This window comes from Heptranchias perlo, chromosome 25 (assembly GCF_035084215.1).
Source record: "Heptranchias perlo isolate sHepPer1 chromosome 25, sHepPer1.hap1, whole genome shotgun sequence".
NCBI classification, from domain to species: Eukaryota; Metazoa; Chordata; class Chondrichthyes; order Hexanchiformes; family Hexanchidae; genus Heptranchias; species Heptranchias perlo.
Window position 1 is genome coordinate 42143392 of NC_090349.1, and position 17081 is coordinate 42160472.

At 40.1% G+C, this 17081-nt stretch overlaps 1 protein-coding gene across 1 annotated transcript in view; it reads right to left on the reverse strand.

The window, feature by feature from the left end:
* Nucleotides 1–650: 650 nt before the first annotated feature.
* ankle2 (ankyrin repeat and LEM domain containing 2) overlaps nucleotides 651–17081 on the reverse strand; it is a 39423-nt gene continuing 22992 nt past the window's right edge. Inside the window, exons 8-13 of the mRNA XM_068006140.1 lie at nucleotides 16700–16881; nucleotides 15103–15200; nucleotides 12769–12959; nucleotides 9244–10216; nucleotides 6898–7029; nucleotides 651–2918 (exon numbers count right to left, since the gene is read on the reverse strand). Of these exons, the coding sequence (XP_067862241.1) occupies nucleotides 2681–2918; nucleotides 6898–7029; nucleotides 9244–10216; nucleotides 12769–12959; nucleotides 15103–15200; nucleotides 16700–16881 (1814 nt within the window). The 3' untranslated portion in view covers nucleotides 651–2680. The remainder of the gene's footprint in view (nucleotides 2919–6897; nucleotides 7030–9243; nucleotides 10217–12768; nucleotides 12960–15102; nucleotides 15201–16699; nucleotides 16882–17081) is intronic.

Sequence of the window (17081 nt, forward strand, 5' to 3'; positions counted from 1 at the left end):
GCTAAAGAATAAGGCTGCTAAACTACACTGAATTGCAAACTGGTCAACCGTATACAGCCAAGCATGTATAGAAGCAGATGGAACATGAAGTCTGCCAAGGGCCACGTGTGGTCCCCAGGCCAAAATAGGAACATCTTTAAGCTAGCCCATCAGCATGACCTGTGTGCCAGATTCTCCCTCGCAATGAGATGGTTTCTTCAATGGGCAGAGAATCATGGCTACTGAATCCAGCTCGAACCCACAGGAATTATTTTGCTAGATTTCTTATTTTCTGGAGGTGTAGTGGAATTGGAAGAAATACATGCAACAGAACACGCGCCTCCTGTAGTTTATTTCCCAACTCTGTCCATACTGCAAGTTTGTCATCACAACACTCATAGGAAACCTTTTATGGGGGCCCCAACTCTGGTTCAATGTACTCCTGGAGGTTTCATCACATGACCTCCCACCACCCCACCCAAACGGTCTCTTCCCTCCGTCTCCAATATTTTTATAATTAATAAATAAAAGGAAATGAATAAAAAAACCTTTGTTTTAATGCACCTGATTTTTCACCCAGGTTGCTCGCAGCACTGTCCAGGAGATTAATATTTAATTCTTGGTCGAAGCTATACCTTGTTTTAAAAAAAACAATATCCTATATTTCCAAATTCTTAACATACTGAATTTATTAGTATCATTTTGTTTTTTTAACAACACGCTCAGCTTTAGATCATCATGTTACAGCATTTCTGTTGTTTAGGAAACCTTGTCGGCTGAAGCCAGGACTATGTCTAAGTAAACAGTCACCGGCTAGGCTTTCAATAAGGCGGAGAAGTAGGAGGCTGCCGTAACATTAAGTGGAGTTTAAAATTACAAACAGGAGAAACAGGCAACTCTGTGAACAAAGGAGCTTCTGGTCCCCACTTAGTTATAACTGTTCATTAAAAAAAGCAAAAAAGGGACTCATTGTACACATGTTCATTAAAATCAATAGCTACATTAGGTTTTAAATTATTTCTAATTTCAGTTCAATCAAATAAGGGGGGGCCATGTACCTCCCACTGTCCATCAACTGGCAAGTACAGTACTTTGAAGTCAACTTCATTGCATTACAAGTGAGAATTTAACATGGTCACAACAATAATGATGCTGCATTTCAGTTGGAAGCACAGCATAAAATTAAGAATCTAGAGCAAACCACATCAGGATACAGATCAACTCACAATATAAAAATTCACATCACTACCGTTACTTCTGTAGGAGAATGAATCAAACATTTTTAGTTATACACTGTTAAGAAACCAATTTGCTTAGACTACTAATCAATTTTACTTGTATTTGCACATTGAACACTTTCACTTGTACATTATTCAAGGACTTTTAAAAAAAGTGCTGAAACTCCACAGTAATGATTAAAATGCGGTAATTTTGTGCACTTTTGCTTTTCTTTTATTCTTTTCTCAGCACAATTATCATTTCACATTTACACAGTAATAAACGTACCATAAATACGTGCTACATCCCAGAGGTGCAGTGGGAAAGGTCAGAGCTAATAAGACCAGACATTTGCACACATCCACAGTATCTTGCACGTATAGTTCTGTTGGCACTCGTGGGTGTGGGAGCAACAGTGTAAAAGTCAATTTGTACAGGTACTAGAAAGAGGTGCCTTCAGGTTAGCAGTGTGTCCTATGTGTCTGTGCTATAACAACTCTGACTCAACAGTAGCTGGTCTCCACTGGATATCCAGTCACCCCAAATCTACATGCTGCATTTAATTACATTAAAAGGCAACAATAAAGCTAGTTCACAACTCAATTAAAAAGTAAAATTTAAAACAAGGCACTAAAAAGCTTGCAAAAGCCACAGATGCAATTTTCATGTAACAAATAATTTTTAATACAGTTGAAAAACACTGAGAATACCTTCTGACCAATGCAATCAAGGTGCCAGAATAAGAGATTAATTGTTATATGCGAGTACCTTATTTTCCCCTCTTTATATGCATGACTTGTAAATTTTTCACCATTCTAGCAGCCAATTACATGAACTTACTTTCTATAGCACATTAGCTTTCAGTTCCATGCAATATAATGTTTTATAACACACCCACAAATGTATTTCTCAGTAATAAAAGTGGGGTTAAAAAAACAATCCAAGTTCATTTATTCCCCCCCCCCCCAAAGATCAGTGGACAAGTTACTTTTACAGGAATTTCACAGAAATTAAATTGAAAAAAACATACATAACTGGGAGTGTTACTGACATTATCAGCCTGGACCCAGATCAGGACCATGTTGGTTTCTAGTCCTCAGAATCATCTTGGTCGTGAAGTTGCATAAAAGGTCATTTTTATTTTTTCCCACTGTGGTTCTTTTGGGGAAAGTCTACGTGGGGGACATCATTTTATTAAAGCAATGCTAAAAAAAGTTAAAATATATTTATTATTGGATGAAGAAATGGCAGAGAAATCAGGGTTAACATTGTATTACAGATATGGGGGACTTGGGACAATGCAGCAGGCAAAGAAATGCAGTGAAAATTGATTTACAGCCACAGAATCGAACAGAATGCAGTAACCATGAAGCAGCCATTGTACATTAGACAAATTTAGGAAACATTTTTTTCTTTTTTTTAAAATATAAAATCGATTCCCCCTCTAAAGTGGGGCAACACAGTGGTATCACAACAGCAAATGCTAAAGCTCAGATGGTTCAGAGAAGTGCAGAAGTCGCAGCACTTGGATATGGCTGGCATAGGCTGGACTATATCGCCCGGGGCTTCCAAACTCTGAGTAAGGGGAGGTCCCAAACTTTCCTGGACTGTGGCACAGCGGACTAGATCTCCCAAGAATGGAGAAACCAGGGCTGCACGGAGAACTCGGTATAATGGACTGTATTTTTGGTCTCCCTTTTAGTATAGCAGGGCTTGGCCAACTGCAGAAACAAAAATAAAAAGTTGTAAAAGCAACTCCATGTCAATTTATTTTATCTTCTTGCCAGGATTTACCTGAAGCACCCTATATCAGCAGAACAAACTCGATAGAGTTAGCATGTATAAAAAAACATGACAACTACTTTAAGGGTTGATGTTAAGATACTTTTCTAAGCAGAATGACTTAATTATAACCAGAACTACGAGGTGCCAAGTGCTTGACTGCAGGCAGCCTTGGTCAACACCCCACATATAATTGATGAATCAAGGAACTGAACCCCATTTTGTCTAATACATGTTACCTGATGAAAATCTCCCACTGCCATCGGCCAGCATTAGGACGACCACATACGTGCATATGAAAAGGAAAGATTGGCTGCAATAAACTGTTGGTTTACTTTGTCTTCAGTGACTGTTTTATTCAAATACGACGGATTACGTAGGAGATAAGGCACTTATAATGATGACTCAGGGCTATGACACATGCTTGGGGGGGGGGGGGGGGGAGAGGGGAAATCACGACGTCATAAATTGCAAGTAGTATTATGGTGTTATGATTAGGCTGGGCGAATACCAACTATGCCTTTATTAAAATAGTAGACAAAAGAATGTCATATGAATGCATTAAGTGCAATTTCAAAGGCTACATATAATTTGCCCTCACATTGTCTGCTTTACCGACTGGAAAGCATTTGGGCTTTGGTCAGGGCCTCAGCAGCATGACTTGAGTAATTGAGGGACTACAAGTTCTTCAAGCCCATTTCAGGACTTGAGCACGTAATCTAAAACCAACATTCAGCACTGAGGGAATACTGCATTGTTGCAGTTGCCATCCTTTGGATAAGATGTTAAAAAAGCAGATGGGATCTGAATTTTAAAGATCCCACTGCACTTGAACAGCTGCAGGCCTGGTGTCCTGGCAACATTCCTCCCTCACCCAAACACTACTAAAAACATTAACTGGTCTTGCATCCCATTGCTGTTTCTGGGACATTGTGCGTAAAATGGCTGTTGCATTCACCCACACAGCAACAGTAACTACTCTTCAGAGTATGTGGAATGCTTTGGCCCTTCCTGAGAAATGTGATATAAATTGTCTGTTTTCCCTCTTGTAGTCTGCTTATAATATTTGATATATATTAAAAAGCATTTTCAATAGAATAAACAAAGCTTATAATAATAATTGTTGAAAAAAACCCTCAAATTCTGCTTGTCTGATTTCTAATGTCATCAGAACTATTCAACTGAATTAATTCCTCACTAGAAGCAACTCACATGAAATTATTTCAAGGTACCAGTTACTTTTTTAAATGAAATATATATTGTAACTGTTATATTTAATTTTGGATTTTTTTTGTTGTTCCAAAACAGTTGTTGGCCTACTCAGTATTGTTGATGTGTGATGATCACACTGAGGGGCTAACAATTGCCTTAACTGTATTAAATAATATGCGGATGATATGCAGTAAATTCTCTGACCAACACAGACATATACTGGATTTTCTATTTTCCTGCAAGATGCAGTGTTTTTCTCAATTGAGACCAAGTTAAAGTGCCAAAGCCCACAGTGAAAGACCTCACTTAGGTTGAAAACAGTTAGAGGGGAGGTGAGGTGAGGTGGTAAGAAGTGAAACCCAACATCACTACAGCTGAAGTCACGGACTGCAGCGGTTCAAGAAGGCGGCTCACCATCACCTTCTTGAGGGCAATTAGGGATGGGCAATAAATGCTGGCCTCGCCAGCGACGCCCACATCCCGTGAACGAATAAAAAAAAATGTGATTCTACCACTGCCACCTGCTAGTCAGCTACTGCTATCAACAAAAAAAAAACTGGCAAAAATATTTCATATTACATTCAAAAACCTGTGTTTCAAGATCATCTCACATCTTGGGGTTCAAATAGTAAAATGCCCTGTAACATTACTGACATATTACTGTTATGTATTAAAGAAAGAACTTTCATTTATATAGCTCCTTTCATGACCTCAGGATTTCCCAAAGCGCTTTACAGCCAATGAAGTATTTCTGAAGTTTCGCCACTGTTGTAATGTATGAAACGCGGCAGCCAATTTGCGTACAACAGTAATAAGATAATGACAAATATAATTTTTTTTTAAAAAGTGATGTTCGTCAAAGGATAAATATTGGCCAGGATAACGGGGAGAACTTCCCAGCTCATCTTCGGAAAGTTAGGTTTTTTTTGGAGAGCCAAAGCATATGACTGAAAGATCAGAATGTTGCTGCATCGATGTGCAGCACCTTATGAGAAAGGTTTAATCATTAAAATCGTCTCACGTGATAAATGAGTGACGTATCCAAGATCTGTCAGCACTAAACCTGTATTGCAGCATTAGTCAGCATTCTCAGAAGAGTTGAAAGTTGGGAAATAGTCGCTGGTGAATGATGCTAATAACTACACATTTCTTTCCATGTGTATTAAATTAATTACAGCATAATTTTGATTATAATCCATTATCTTGATAAAGTAATAGAAAAACGTCACATTTATTGCCAATAACTTTACTGTAGAGTGGCTCAATGCATATACAAAGGCCTCACTCTTCAATATAAAGCAGGAAGTCTGTAACAAGCATTTGCTGTTCATCATAAAAATGTAGTTCCCAATGGAAACATCTAAACATTACCAAAAGATGGATACACCATTAATGAACCATAATCAACATATCACAGCATACTAATTTTCTGCTTAGTTATGATTGCTATACCGGTGGCCGTATTATATCATATTGCTACTTTGTACCTCTATGGATGACTATTTAGACAATAATTATCTATTATTTTCTAGCATTTGTGAAAAACTCAAATATAACCTCACAGAAATGTACACAATATGCTAAAAGTAGCAAGTTCTAAAACAAATATTTCGTATGTGGGAATTAAATCCTCTTGGCAACTCATATATGGAATACTTGCTTCCTGACAAGAGATACAGTTCCATGGGTGCCAGCAATACTCCAGAACCTTGGCCCCTAGCCATTATTCATGTATGAGCTTAGACAATGAGCATCAACTGGCTATTCGGCCATGGAGGGGGCATTACTACCAATTCTGCAGTCCCGATGGGCACACATTCACACTTCCCAGTGGGGATCAGTGGATAGGATTCAAGAACAGGATTATTCTCCCGCCTGAGTGGAGAGAGTCTGGTCCTGAGATCATCGGCAGGCACAGCTGAGATGAGCTAATTCAGCACAGACAAGGAATCAAACAGAAAACTTTATGATCTGTATGACTTGGTACTGGGCTTTTGGGAAGCTAATATTTGAACTCAATGCACTATACATTTATAGATTAGATAGTGCAGCGGTTATGGTACTGAACCAGCAACCCAGAGGCTGAAAGTTCAAATCCCACCAAGCAAAATGTGAAGCTGAATTCACTAAATCTGGGACGGCACCGGCAATAAATGACCATGAAAGATGCGGGACTGTAAAAACTAGTTTACTAATGTCCTGCAGGGAAGGGAATCTTCTCATCCCCACCTGATCAGGCTTGGCCTGCACACGACTCCAGTCCCACACTATGTGGTTGACTCTTAATGCCCTCTGCAGTAGCCAAAAACGTGCAGCAGAAGGTTCACCGCTACCTTCTCAGGGCAATGACTGGGCCTTGCCAGTGTCGCCCACATCCTGAGACAATTAAAAAAGCCTTTCTTAACACAATTAAGAAAAAACCTGACACACAAGATAAAAGCAGTACACCTCTAGTACGAGTACTTTTTCTGTACAAACCCTAAGAAAACATTGTTGAAACACATGTTCACACCCTCCTTGCTAATGTATTATATTATAAGGTACATTAAGGCAGTGTGGATTCGATTTCTTCAGTTTTGAAATAAAAGATAACTACGTCACTGTAAAAGGATCCTTCTTCTTCGGAAGAAGATGTGCCAGTTATATTCTTGATACTTATGTTCATGTGTCTGAATGTATGAGGCTTTCTTTGCTTTCAAAACCCACCTCTGCACATCTGACACGGAGTAGGACTGCAGTCTGCTCTTCCACTCATCTAAACATGGGAACATCTGTGGGTCAATATCTACACCACTCACTGCAGCTAGAACATCACTGTCAAGCTTAGTTGGTTCTTCCCTGGAGGGGAGAAAAGAGGGTGGTATATGCTTCAAGAACAATTGAAAATGTTAACTTCAACGGCTTTAAATAAATAAAAAACACAATATTCTTGCTTTTAAGAACATTCTTTTATTTTTACCTCTCCTCCCCTTAAGGCCCTCTCTCTTGCTGGCTTCACTCAAGTGGCCAATTTTTATTTCTGAACCTAAACAGTGAGGCTATTTGACCTTGTACGGCATCATATTCTGGCCTGATGTCCATACACACGTGTGCACTTTCCTGGAGGGGTCATTGTGTAGCAATAAGTGGGAACCTTGGCTGATTTTTTTCTCCCTACCCCAGAGCGCTCAGACCAATTAGAAGGACTCAACTAGACTCAGATCAGGTAACACAGCACAGGTCAGGAATGAAACTTTCTTTACAATTAGTGCTACACCAGGGAGTGCCTTGCCAAATACAGGGAGCACAGCAAATTCCTTTTAAATGTTATTTATTACTTTGTATAACTTATGGTTATAAAATATCATCCAACATCAGAAGAATGAAGATTATAAAAGACTCCAAGTAAGGAAAATACTCCCACAAATAAATTAACAATAACTGATATCTGAGGCTGATTCTATTAATTGAATCAATGGGTACAGATATTGAAACGCCAATGGTTCAGACTGTCATATAATCCCAGATTAGATCACTGCCATTAGATCACTGCCTTGGAATCACTGCCAAGTATTTTCTTCTCTGGCAAACTCCTTGTTTTAATCAGGATGAGTAATGTCAGTGCTGAGAAATGGACCAATTCAGAAATCCAGTGTCAGCATCAAGCATTCACGCCACCAATAGGAAGGGGCCACGTGTGGAATAAAGCTCTGTCCCAGTAAGATACTTTAATCCAAAGTCAGAACAGCTACAGCACCAATGTGACATTTTCCATTTCCTACGTCACACATCCAATCTTTGGAATTCTCTACCCCAGAGGGCTGAGTCGTTGAATATATTCAAGGCTGAGATGGATGGATTTTTGGACTCTATTAACTCAAGGGATATGGGGATCGAGCGGGAAAGTGGAGTTGAGGTCGAAGATCAGCCATGATCTGATTGAATGGCGGAGCAGGCTCGAGGGGCCGTATGGCCTACTCCTGCTCCTATTTCTTATGTTCTTACGGTTTCTCTTGAGTGAGCTAGCCAAGTTCAAAATTATAGCTAGTTCTGTGGTGTGACAAAGACTTTTATTCCATCAGTCTAGGGGTGAATTCAAAACAGGGCCAAAGAGGTTAACACACTGATCACCAAGCCCCCAGGGGAATGCTGTCCATCTATCCACATACATATGCACACACCCTGTATTCAATTTCAGCTCCATTTCATGTGCTCACAGCACTCCATGCTGTTCATGTCCAATGATATTATTACAGTGAAAGATAATAAATTATGAAATCATTACTGCATGTTTACTGACACATTTTGTAGTTGATTACTGGGAATTTCAATGGCCAGTATGTTTCACTTTAAATATTAACCTGCTGAGCTGTTTCGAGGCAGTAGGGTGGGAATATTACATATAGTCTGGGTGTCCTTGGGAGATCCTGCTCCCGTTCGCCAACCTGTAACCTCTGTTAGACAGTGTGTGTACGTATGTATCCTAACCTTACTAGCTTGAATCTCCAACTAGTCCAACCTACTTTTGTTTATTTTTTTCCTACTTCAAAATATACATCAGGTGAGGACAATGCCAGGCTTGGATGGCTAACCTAAGGCAGTAATGGTTCAAGTGCAAGTATAAAGAATGGGTGCTTGATAGAAGTGCTGAAGGACTGTCAATGCCTTTGGAACCTTCCAGAAACAGGTTGGTGCCTTCAGGCAAGGAGTGGAGAAAATCCTTTAACATACTGTGCAACCAGCATTAGTCCAATATGTGGATTGTTATTTTTAGTGTAAGCTAGTACAACGGTGCAAAGTTCCTGGACATGTGAAGGAGAGTTCTAGGGAGTTCAAGTAAATGACAAGAAGTATTTTACTAAAATGATGCAATGCTCCCACTAATAATAGAAGGAAGTTCCCTGCATTTTAAAGTAGGAAAAAAATAAACAAAAGTAGGTTGGACTAGTTGGAGACTCAAGCTAGTAAGGTTAGGATACTCGGTTGTGTTCAGCCTTCAGGAAATACCCAGCACTTCCCCCCCCTCCCCCACCCCCGCCCCCCCAACCCACCAATATATTATCAATTCCTTACCCAACCAGGAATATCCCCTTGGCAGCTCCTTTTCTCAAAGAGCCTGGGGTGTGCTGGGGACGTAGTTGCTGTATATCTTCTGGGGATCTGCAGGTGATGTTCTCCAATTGCATATCGGGCCTCGAGTTCGGTTTGCTTTGAGATGCATTGGATTCCTGTGTTGAAAAATGTACAGAAACCTCCCTCTCCAAAACAGGAGAACTCTCTGTCCTACAGGTCAAGGTGCTATTGTGTGCATAGTTCTTCTCATTTTCAAGCTGTAAAGTTGCTACCTTTGATGTGCATAATGACAATGAATCTGAGATTTCATCACCATCTTTTACCACAGGATGCCTCTGGCTGGAACCTGCAGCGAGCGATGGATTCTCTTCCCTCGTTTCTATTTCAGTCAGCCCATCAGTCTCAATTATATCAGCTTTATTATATTCAGTATCCTGGTTATCTGCAGAGCCTTTTTCATGAGCTACCAATCCAGACACATTAAAGTCCATTACTTCATTCTCGTGCTCCTCTGCAGATTCTATAAATCTGTCAGAAAACAAATTTCTCTCTTCCTCCTCGTCATGCAGTGAAAGCTTTTCAAATTCAGCCATGAGGTTAGAAACGGGGGAAAGGACATCTTCTGACTCACTCATGGTAAATGAACGAGGACATCGTCCACAACCTCCTTGCTTTTCATTACCCACGGGAGAGCAAACTCCATTTAAATTAGGCGAGATCCCTTTGTCGGGCTTACTCAGACTGTCCGTAGAATCAATAATGTCTGCTGTGCGCTGCACAGGAAGTATATGGCACCCGTTTTCTTCAATGGTACCAGGGCTATTTCCGGGTATAACCATTGACTTGCTGACGTTCAATGCAGCATTTTGTCTATTTTTCATTTCTTCTAAACTAATGTCATCATCATCATCATCATCATCATCATCCAAAAAAGTACCAACAGAGATTGAGTTGCAGTATTTACTGCTTTTACCTGGTTAATGGGGGAAAAAGAACAGGTTTTGATTGCATTTTCGTAACACAAAGTCCTTAATAATCCTAGTAATGACCTGAGTTAGTTGAAAATAATGATCAGTATTCCTTTTTAAAAATCATAGTAGTGAGAATGTGGAACTCGCTACCATATAGTGAGGCGAATAGCATAGATGCATTTAAGGGGAAGCTAGATAAGTACATGAGGGAGGAAAGAAATAGAAGGATATGTTGACAGGGTGAGATGAAGTCGGTTGGGAGGAGGCTCGTGTGGAGCATAAACACTGGCATAGACCAGTTGGGCCGAATGACCAGTTTCTGTGCTGTAAATACTATGTGGTTACGAATGATTATGATTAACATCTTCCTCTTCTGTTAATTTGTTGCATGTGTCTGTTTAAAACTCATCATGGGACTGTCGCAAATAACGTTACAGAAGTAAATGAAGGTACTCCCACCATTCCTAGGTCAACCACCATGAGATGCAACTGAGTGCCTGAATTGTCCTGCCCCTTAACATGCCCTTCTTTTCCTGTGTGAAAGTTCTTGGCCTCTACTGGGTGCCTCTGCCTGACTTAAGGTTTGCAATCCTGTGGTCGCATAATGTGTCTGAGATAGTAAACTTACTCCTGACAAGGATTGCCACCTTTTAGCAAGTCCAAGGAGGCAGGAAGGGGTGAGATCATGGCTTAAGAGCTCACGTCTGCTTTGCTGTTCATGAAAATTCATTTAAAACCTTAATAACTAATGCTTCCACATCATACAATTTTAGAAATTTTCCATACGCTCTGCTTAAAAACAATGGGTTCAAAACCAGACATGTGTCAACACTACTCCTGACTGGGACGGAGATTAGAAGCTCATGTACTGACCTACATCCATGCTGGTGCTCCAAACCCATTGCAGTAACCATCTGCCCCTTTAAAGGTCATAAACAGCCCTCGTTAAAAAAATATTCTGTTTACGAATTGTATTTTTACTTCACTACTGTGTGAAATTTTGTTCTTTGAAATTCACATCTACACAAGCTAGCTTTTGTTAGAAGCTTCAACTATTTATAATGTTGAAAATGAAAAATGGTTTGGATTTGCAAGAAGCAGCTTCTGCATTATGTTGATATCTTTAGCATGGGCAGCTGTAGCCTCATGAGAAATGGAACAGGAAACCAATTTCCTGTTCATTCACAATAAGGGTTAAGTGATGATATTTTTTCTCCAGTACAGTGTACATACTGTATACTATTCGCAAATACATTCAACCTTTATTTGAGAGTCAATGAATGTTTGTTGTGGGGGTGTGGGGATTATTAAAGCTGTGTTTTACAGTAGGTTCTTTATTAAAGTACGTTATACATAGGGCCTTATAGAGGCAATCTGTTTCTGGGTTTAGTAAAGGATCTGTACAAATCCAGGCACCAATGCTCTGTCAGTAAGGTAAAAGCCTCATTACTTGCTCGATGAAATCAAAAAAAAGACAAACTCTGAATTTGCATTGGCCAAACAGATTCACATACAAATCTACAAAAGGTTTGACTAAAATTATGGGATACTCTAATTCTAATTAAATGCTTGCATAAGTTTTTCACTAGAACCAAGTAAGTTAAGTGGGTGAACAGAATAGAGGTTTCAAATTGATGCAAGGTTTTTAAGATGGTAGATAGTGAGAAAGGTTGTTTCCACCTGGCTTGTGAAACAATAAGGGGGCAGGATATCACTGGAAGAAATGTTTTCACACAGAGAGATATTAGAATATTGAATGTTATGGTACAAATGGCTTATGAGGTAGAGATCATATCATTTAAAATGGAATTAGAAACATGAGGTTATAAAAGGAAACGGGACAGTGCAGGGAAATAGTTTTAGAGCAGTGTTGACCAGTAGAAATAGCTGATGTAGACACAAGTGCGGCTTTGGAGGCACAGTTTTAGCCACGTACACTGATTTTAGTAGAAAACGCCGTACACACATACAGGTAAATGTACATCATGTGTATATTTACGTAACAAACATTTATCACCATTCAGCGCAAAACTTTGCTTTCTTTCTTTTTCATTAAAGTTTGGAATTCTGGCATGAATTTACCAGACACAATACTTCAGCTAATAATTCAGCTTCTAGATTTTTGTCCAGAAGTTGCGAGTGGTACTTTGACTTCATCAGAGTGATCGCTGAGAATGTTGATTTACACGAGACGCTCTGCATCCAGGAGGTGGCTGGATGCTGCTTGCCCTTTGCCATGACGTTGGAGCTGCTCGTTCTAGGTTGGACTTGCTTTCATCTGCTGGCCTGGAGCGGTTATTCACGTTGGTCAAGCTGACCACGATGACAGCCCCCCTCACCCCACAATGTTGTTGCTGTTTCCACGGTGGCTGAATGCAATTAGCCACACCTGGATTCTCAATTAGCCCCATGTGGCTAGTGGCAAATGCAATGGATAACACTGTTAAGAGTATATAGCTCAATTGGAAGAGTTGGTATTGGCGCAGGGACAAAGGGCCAAATGACTTATTCCTGTGTTGTAATTTCTATGATTCTAGGTTAGTTTTACACTTACCACTTGGTGGAGGACTTTTGAATTTGTTGCAGATATAAATGTCTCCTTCCTGTTCAGTTTTCTTACTCAATTTTTTTTTGTTAAGATATTCTTCTATTTTTCTGATTCCTTCTGGGGCCGCAAGATCAATAAAACAGCCAAGAAATTCCCAGTATTCCGCCCATGGATGCCCCATTTCATGAGCTAAATCCCTGAAATGAAAGTTATTATTGCATTATAGATGTACTTATTGAAAACACATTTTAACAAGACAGTGAAAGATTTAAAAGCCTTCTTGGTTAATCTTTCACTTTAGCTATAGAAAAATTAAAAGTATGTGTTAATGTTTTACTACCATTTACATAAAGGACACTTGATAAAACTGAAATAATACAAGTTGTAAGTGTGGAATACATAAACACACAAATTATACAGGTCTTATTTAATGAGTTACATCGAGTGTACAGCACAGAAACAGGCCTTTCGACCCAACTGGTCTATGCCTGTATTTATGCTCCACACGAGCCTCCTCTCACCCCTCCTCATCTAACCCTATCAGCATAATCTTCTATTCCTTTCTCCCTCATGTGCTTATCTAGCTTTCCTTTAAATGCATCTATGTTTTTCAACTCAACTACTCCTTGTGGTAGCGCGTTCCAAATTCTTACCATTCTTTGGGTGAAGACGTTTCTCCTGAATTCCCTGTTGGATTTATTAGTGACTATCTTATATTTATGACTCCCATTTCGGATTCCCCCACAACAACAACAATAACTTGCAATTATATAGTGCCTTCAACGTAGTAAAAAGTCCCAAGGTGCTTCACAGAAGCGTTATCAAACAAAATTTGATACCGAGCCACATAAGGAGATATTAGGACAGCTTGGTAGGTTTCAAGGAGCATCTTAAAGGAGGAGAGAGGTGTAGAAAGGTTTAGGGAGGGAATTCCAGAGCTTAGGGTCTAGGCAGCTGAAGGCATGGCCATCAATGGTGGAACAATCAAAATCGGGGATGCACAAGAGGCAAGAATTGGAGGAGCACAGAGATCTCGGAGGGTTGTAGGGCTGGAGGAGGTTGCAGAGATAGGGAGGGGGCGAGGCCATGAAAACAAGGGTGAGAATTTTAAAATCAAGATGTTGCCGGACTAGGAGCCAATGTAGATCAGCGAGCACAGGGGTGATGGGAGAACAGGACTTGGTACAAGTCCAATTTACAAGTGAAAACATTTTCTCTCTCTGTTTAATATATGGGTAAATGCAGCGATTCTGCACTCAGCGAATTCACCCTACAATCTCTAAGCTTATCAATCCCATGAACTATTCCATTTTTATCATAAGGGTATAATTTTATATCTACTACTGTGATCTTTGGGCTAGCTAACAGACTGGACCTTTCCCTACCACAGTTTCCTTCCTCTGTTCTCCTCCGAAAACACCATTCTTGCCTAGGCTGGGTTGCATGGGTATCGGCAGTGGCCATTCTTCACGTGGCTTAGACAGGACGTATCAGCGGGCTATTCAACTGTGCAGGGAATCACGTCACAGTCCGATGATGTTCCAGGTGATGCCCACAAATGTGTACTTTACAGCAGGGAGTCAATCAGGAGAGGGAGAGGGAGCCCCGGCTGAACTTTTACCTCCCCAGCCCAAGAATCAATGCAGCACTTCAGTGGCTACTCCAGCTGAAGTCAAGTAACTCGGCATAAACTGGGAATTAAAAGGCTTGGGTACTATACTAGGTAGACGGCTTCACCTACTAGACCAGTGAGGGAATGGCCAGCGTCATCATTTTAAGTTTAAATGTCACTTGAAAACCTCCGCAGTTAAGAGAGTGACTACGTGATTAGTGGCCGGGGAGTGGGTGGTGAGGGGAGGGGGGAGTCTAGGATGTACATGTCTAGGCCATGTCTGGATGGGGTGGGCTTGAATGACCAGATAGTTGTTTCCTGTCCTCCTTTTGTGAAGCTTACTGTTTTTAAAAACAGCAAATCGATTTTTTTGTACAAATCAATTAACACGACAATGTCTAAAGGCAATAATGAACTCAATTGGGCTTGATGGCCGGCGCGGACACGATGGGCCGAAGGGCCTCTATCCGTGCTGTATAACTCTATGACTCTATAATGTGCACATATCGAGGTTTTACTATTCAAACATTAAAGTAAGCAACAAAATGGAGAAAGCCTACCTTTTTTTCTAAATGTAATAGTACCAACAGGAAATCAAAGAAGGAAGTAAAATACTTTCACTATCTTATCAGCTTATCTTACTCAGACAGTGGTTTTAGGTTAGCCTTTGCAGTTGGTTTTATGCTGTGACCTTTTCTTACTGCGATTCTGTGTTGTGTTGCCCTTACCTTCCAACTCTCTCATAGCCTCGCTCAGCATCCGCTTTTTTAAATTGACTTGCTCTCTCTCGGGAAGGAGTTTTCCAAACTTTCCGAAATTCGTCTGCCTACATCGAAACAAGGAGAAAAAAAAGAAATTGACTTTAGTACAAATTAAATTGTATCTGTTCTAATTTTAAAATCTTCTTTTATTTTAAACAAACACATCAGTGTAATATCTAGGTGGGCCTGTAGGTTTGAGAGCCTGGCTGATGAGATCATTGATGCGACTTTGGTCCCTTCTTCGAAAATGTCCACAATTGGATGAATTTCTTCAGGGAGATTAGAGGGAGCAGGAAACAGCCTTCCAAAGGGCAGATCTGTCCCAATGAACTCAGCTGGCCAAAAGTGGCTCCAGAGCTGAACATTTCGCTCTGTCATGTACACATCCACTGATAACTCACAAATGAGCAAGCATTCAAAAGATTACGGTGTGGTGCTAGCTAGTGAAAACTAAAACCGTTTCAATATTTATAAGTAAATTCACCTCCATTTGATGACTATTTTGGATATTTTTTTTTAAAATTAAATTTTATTTGGAAAATTCATCTCCTTGCGAGATCTCCATACAAAATAAACCTTCCTTCTGTGATGCTCAGTGACCACTGGTAATTCTTTATCCTGTGTTGTACTGGTTGCTGGTCCATTCACTGCCTCCCTGCACCCCCACTAAGAGGGCTAATGTATTATTGCTGGACGACCAGTTGAAGGAATGGCAGGAAAGTGGATCAAAGGGATATGTATTTGCTTTCAATACAAAATTTCATGAGTCATTATTAAAATTTACAGAACATTTTTAGATGTTGTATGTTAGCGCATTTTGAAGGTCAAGAGAATTAAAAAAAGATATTTTGTTTTCTCCCCTTTCCTTCTTTATTCTCCATCTGCCAGATACTATCCGTTTCCAGGCCTGTGCAAAAACTGCTTTATAAATTGTTACTATGGGGTGCACGAGAGCAGTGCAGATTGACTATCCCTCTGATTTCCCCGCCTTCCTTCTCGGAAGTGCCTGGCATCACACCACAGCGATATGCCTGACATCCCAAGCTTGCTGGATTGTAAACTGCAAACACCGACTCTCATTCTGCCACTCTGTGGCACAGCATGTAGGGATCTGAAAAAGTTCTTGTGTTGCTATGATTAATTATTCAGTGCTGAAATAATTAATGTAAGCAAATACATATCCCCTTGATCCCCTTTCCTGCCATTCCTTCAACTGGTCTTCCAGCCATAATAAATTAGTGGAGGTGCAGGGAGGTGAATGGACCAGCAATCAGTGCAACACCGGAAAAGAATTGCCAATGGTCATTGAGCATCACAGAAGGAAGGTTTATTTTGTATGGAGATCTCGCAAGGAGATGCAATAATGATTTCTTTCAAAAAGTTTTTGATCGACATGAAAGCCCGAGAGTATGTGCATGTTTGTAAGACACAATTCTAAGGATAATGCCATGTTATATATGTACCATCAAAATAGTTAAATTATATGAACATATTTTATTCAATTACTTGCATAGATTATCTTATTTGAACATTAGAAGTTTAATTTTAAAAAGTGAAACGATACCTTGGATGAAGTCATGGGTCCTGCAAATGCTCTAACTGCCATAACCGGATCCTTAGGACTCCCAGTATGCCTGGGTAAAGATGTACAGTGCAGGTTATCTGACTGATCAGGTGACCAGGGAGAACCAATGACAGGTGGGGATGAGTTGTCAGTATCTCTTAGCAATGGCACATAATATCGATCTGGAACAGAATATCGGCATCAGTGACAATTTGTATTTGCTGTAACTGAAAATTGTAAAACAGAGCAAGACATTTAAAAATAAAAGAGGTCTGCTGGTCAAAGGCAGCCAGCATGATAGCAGAGCAGCTGAAATTGGGAAATAGAATAGAGCAAGATACATAAATTGCAGTTTTTATGTTAAATCCCTCAGATCATCACA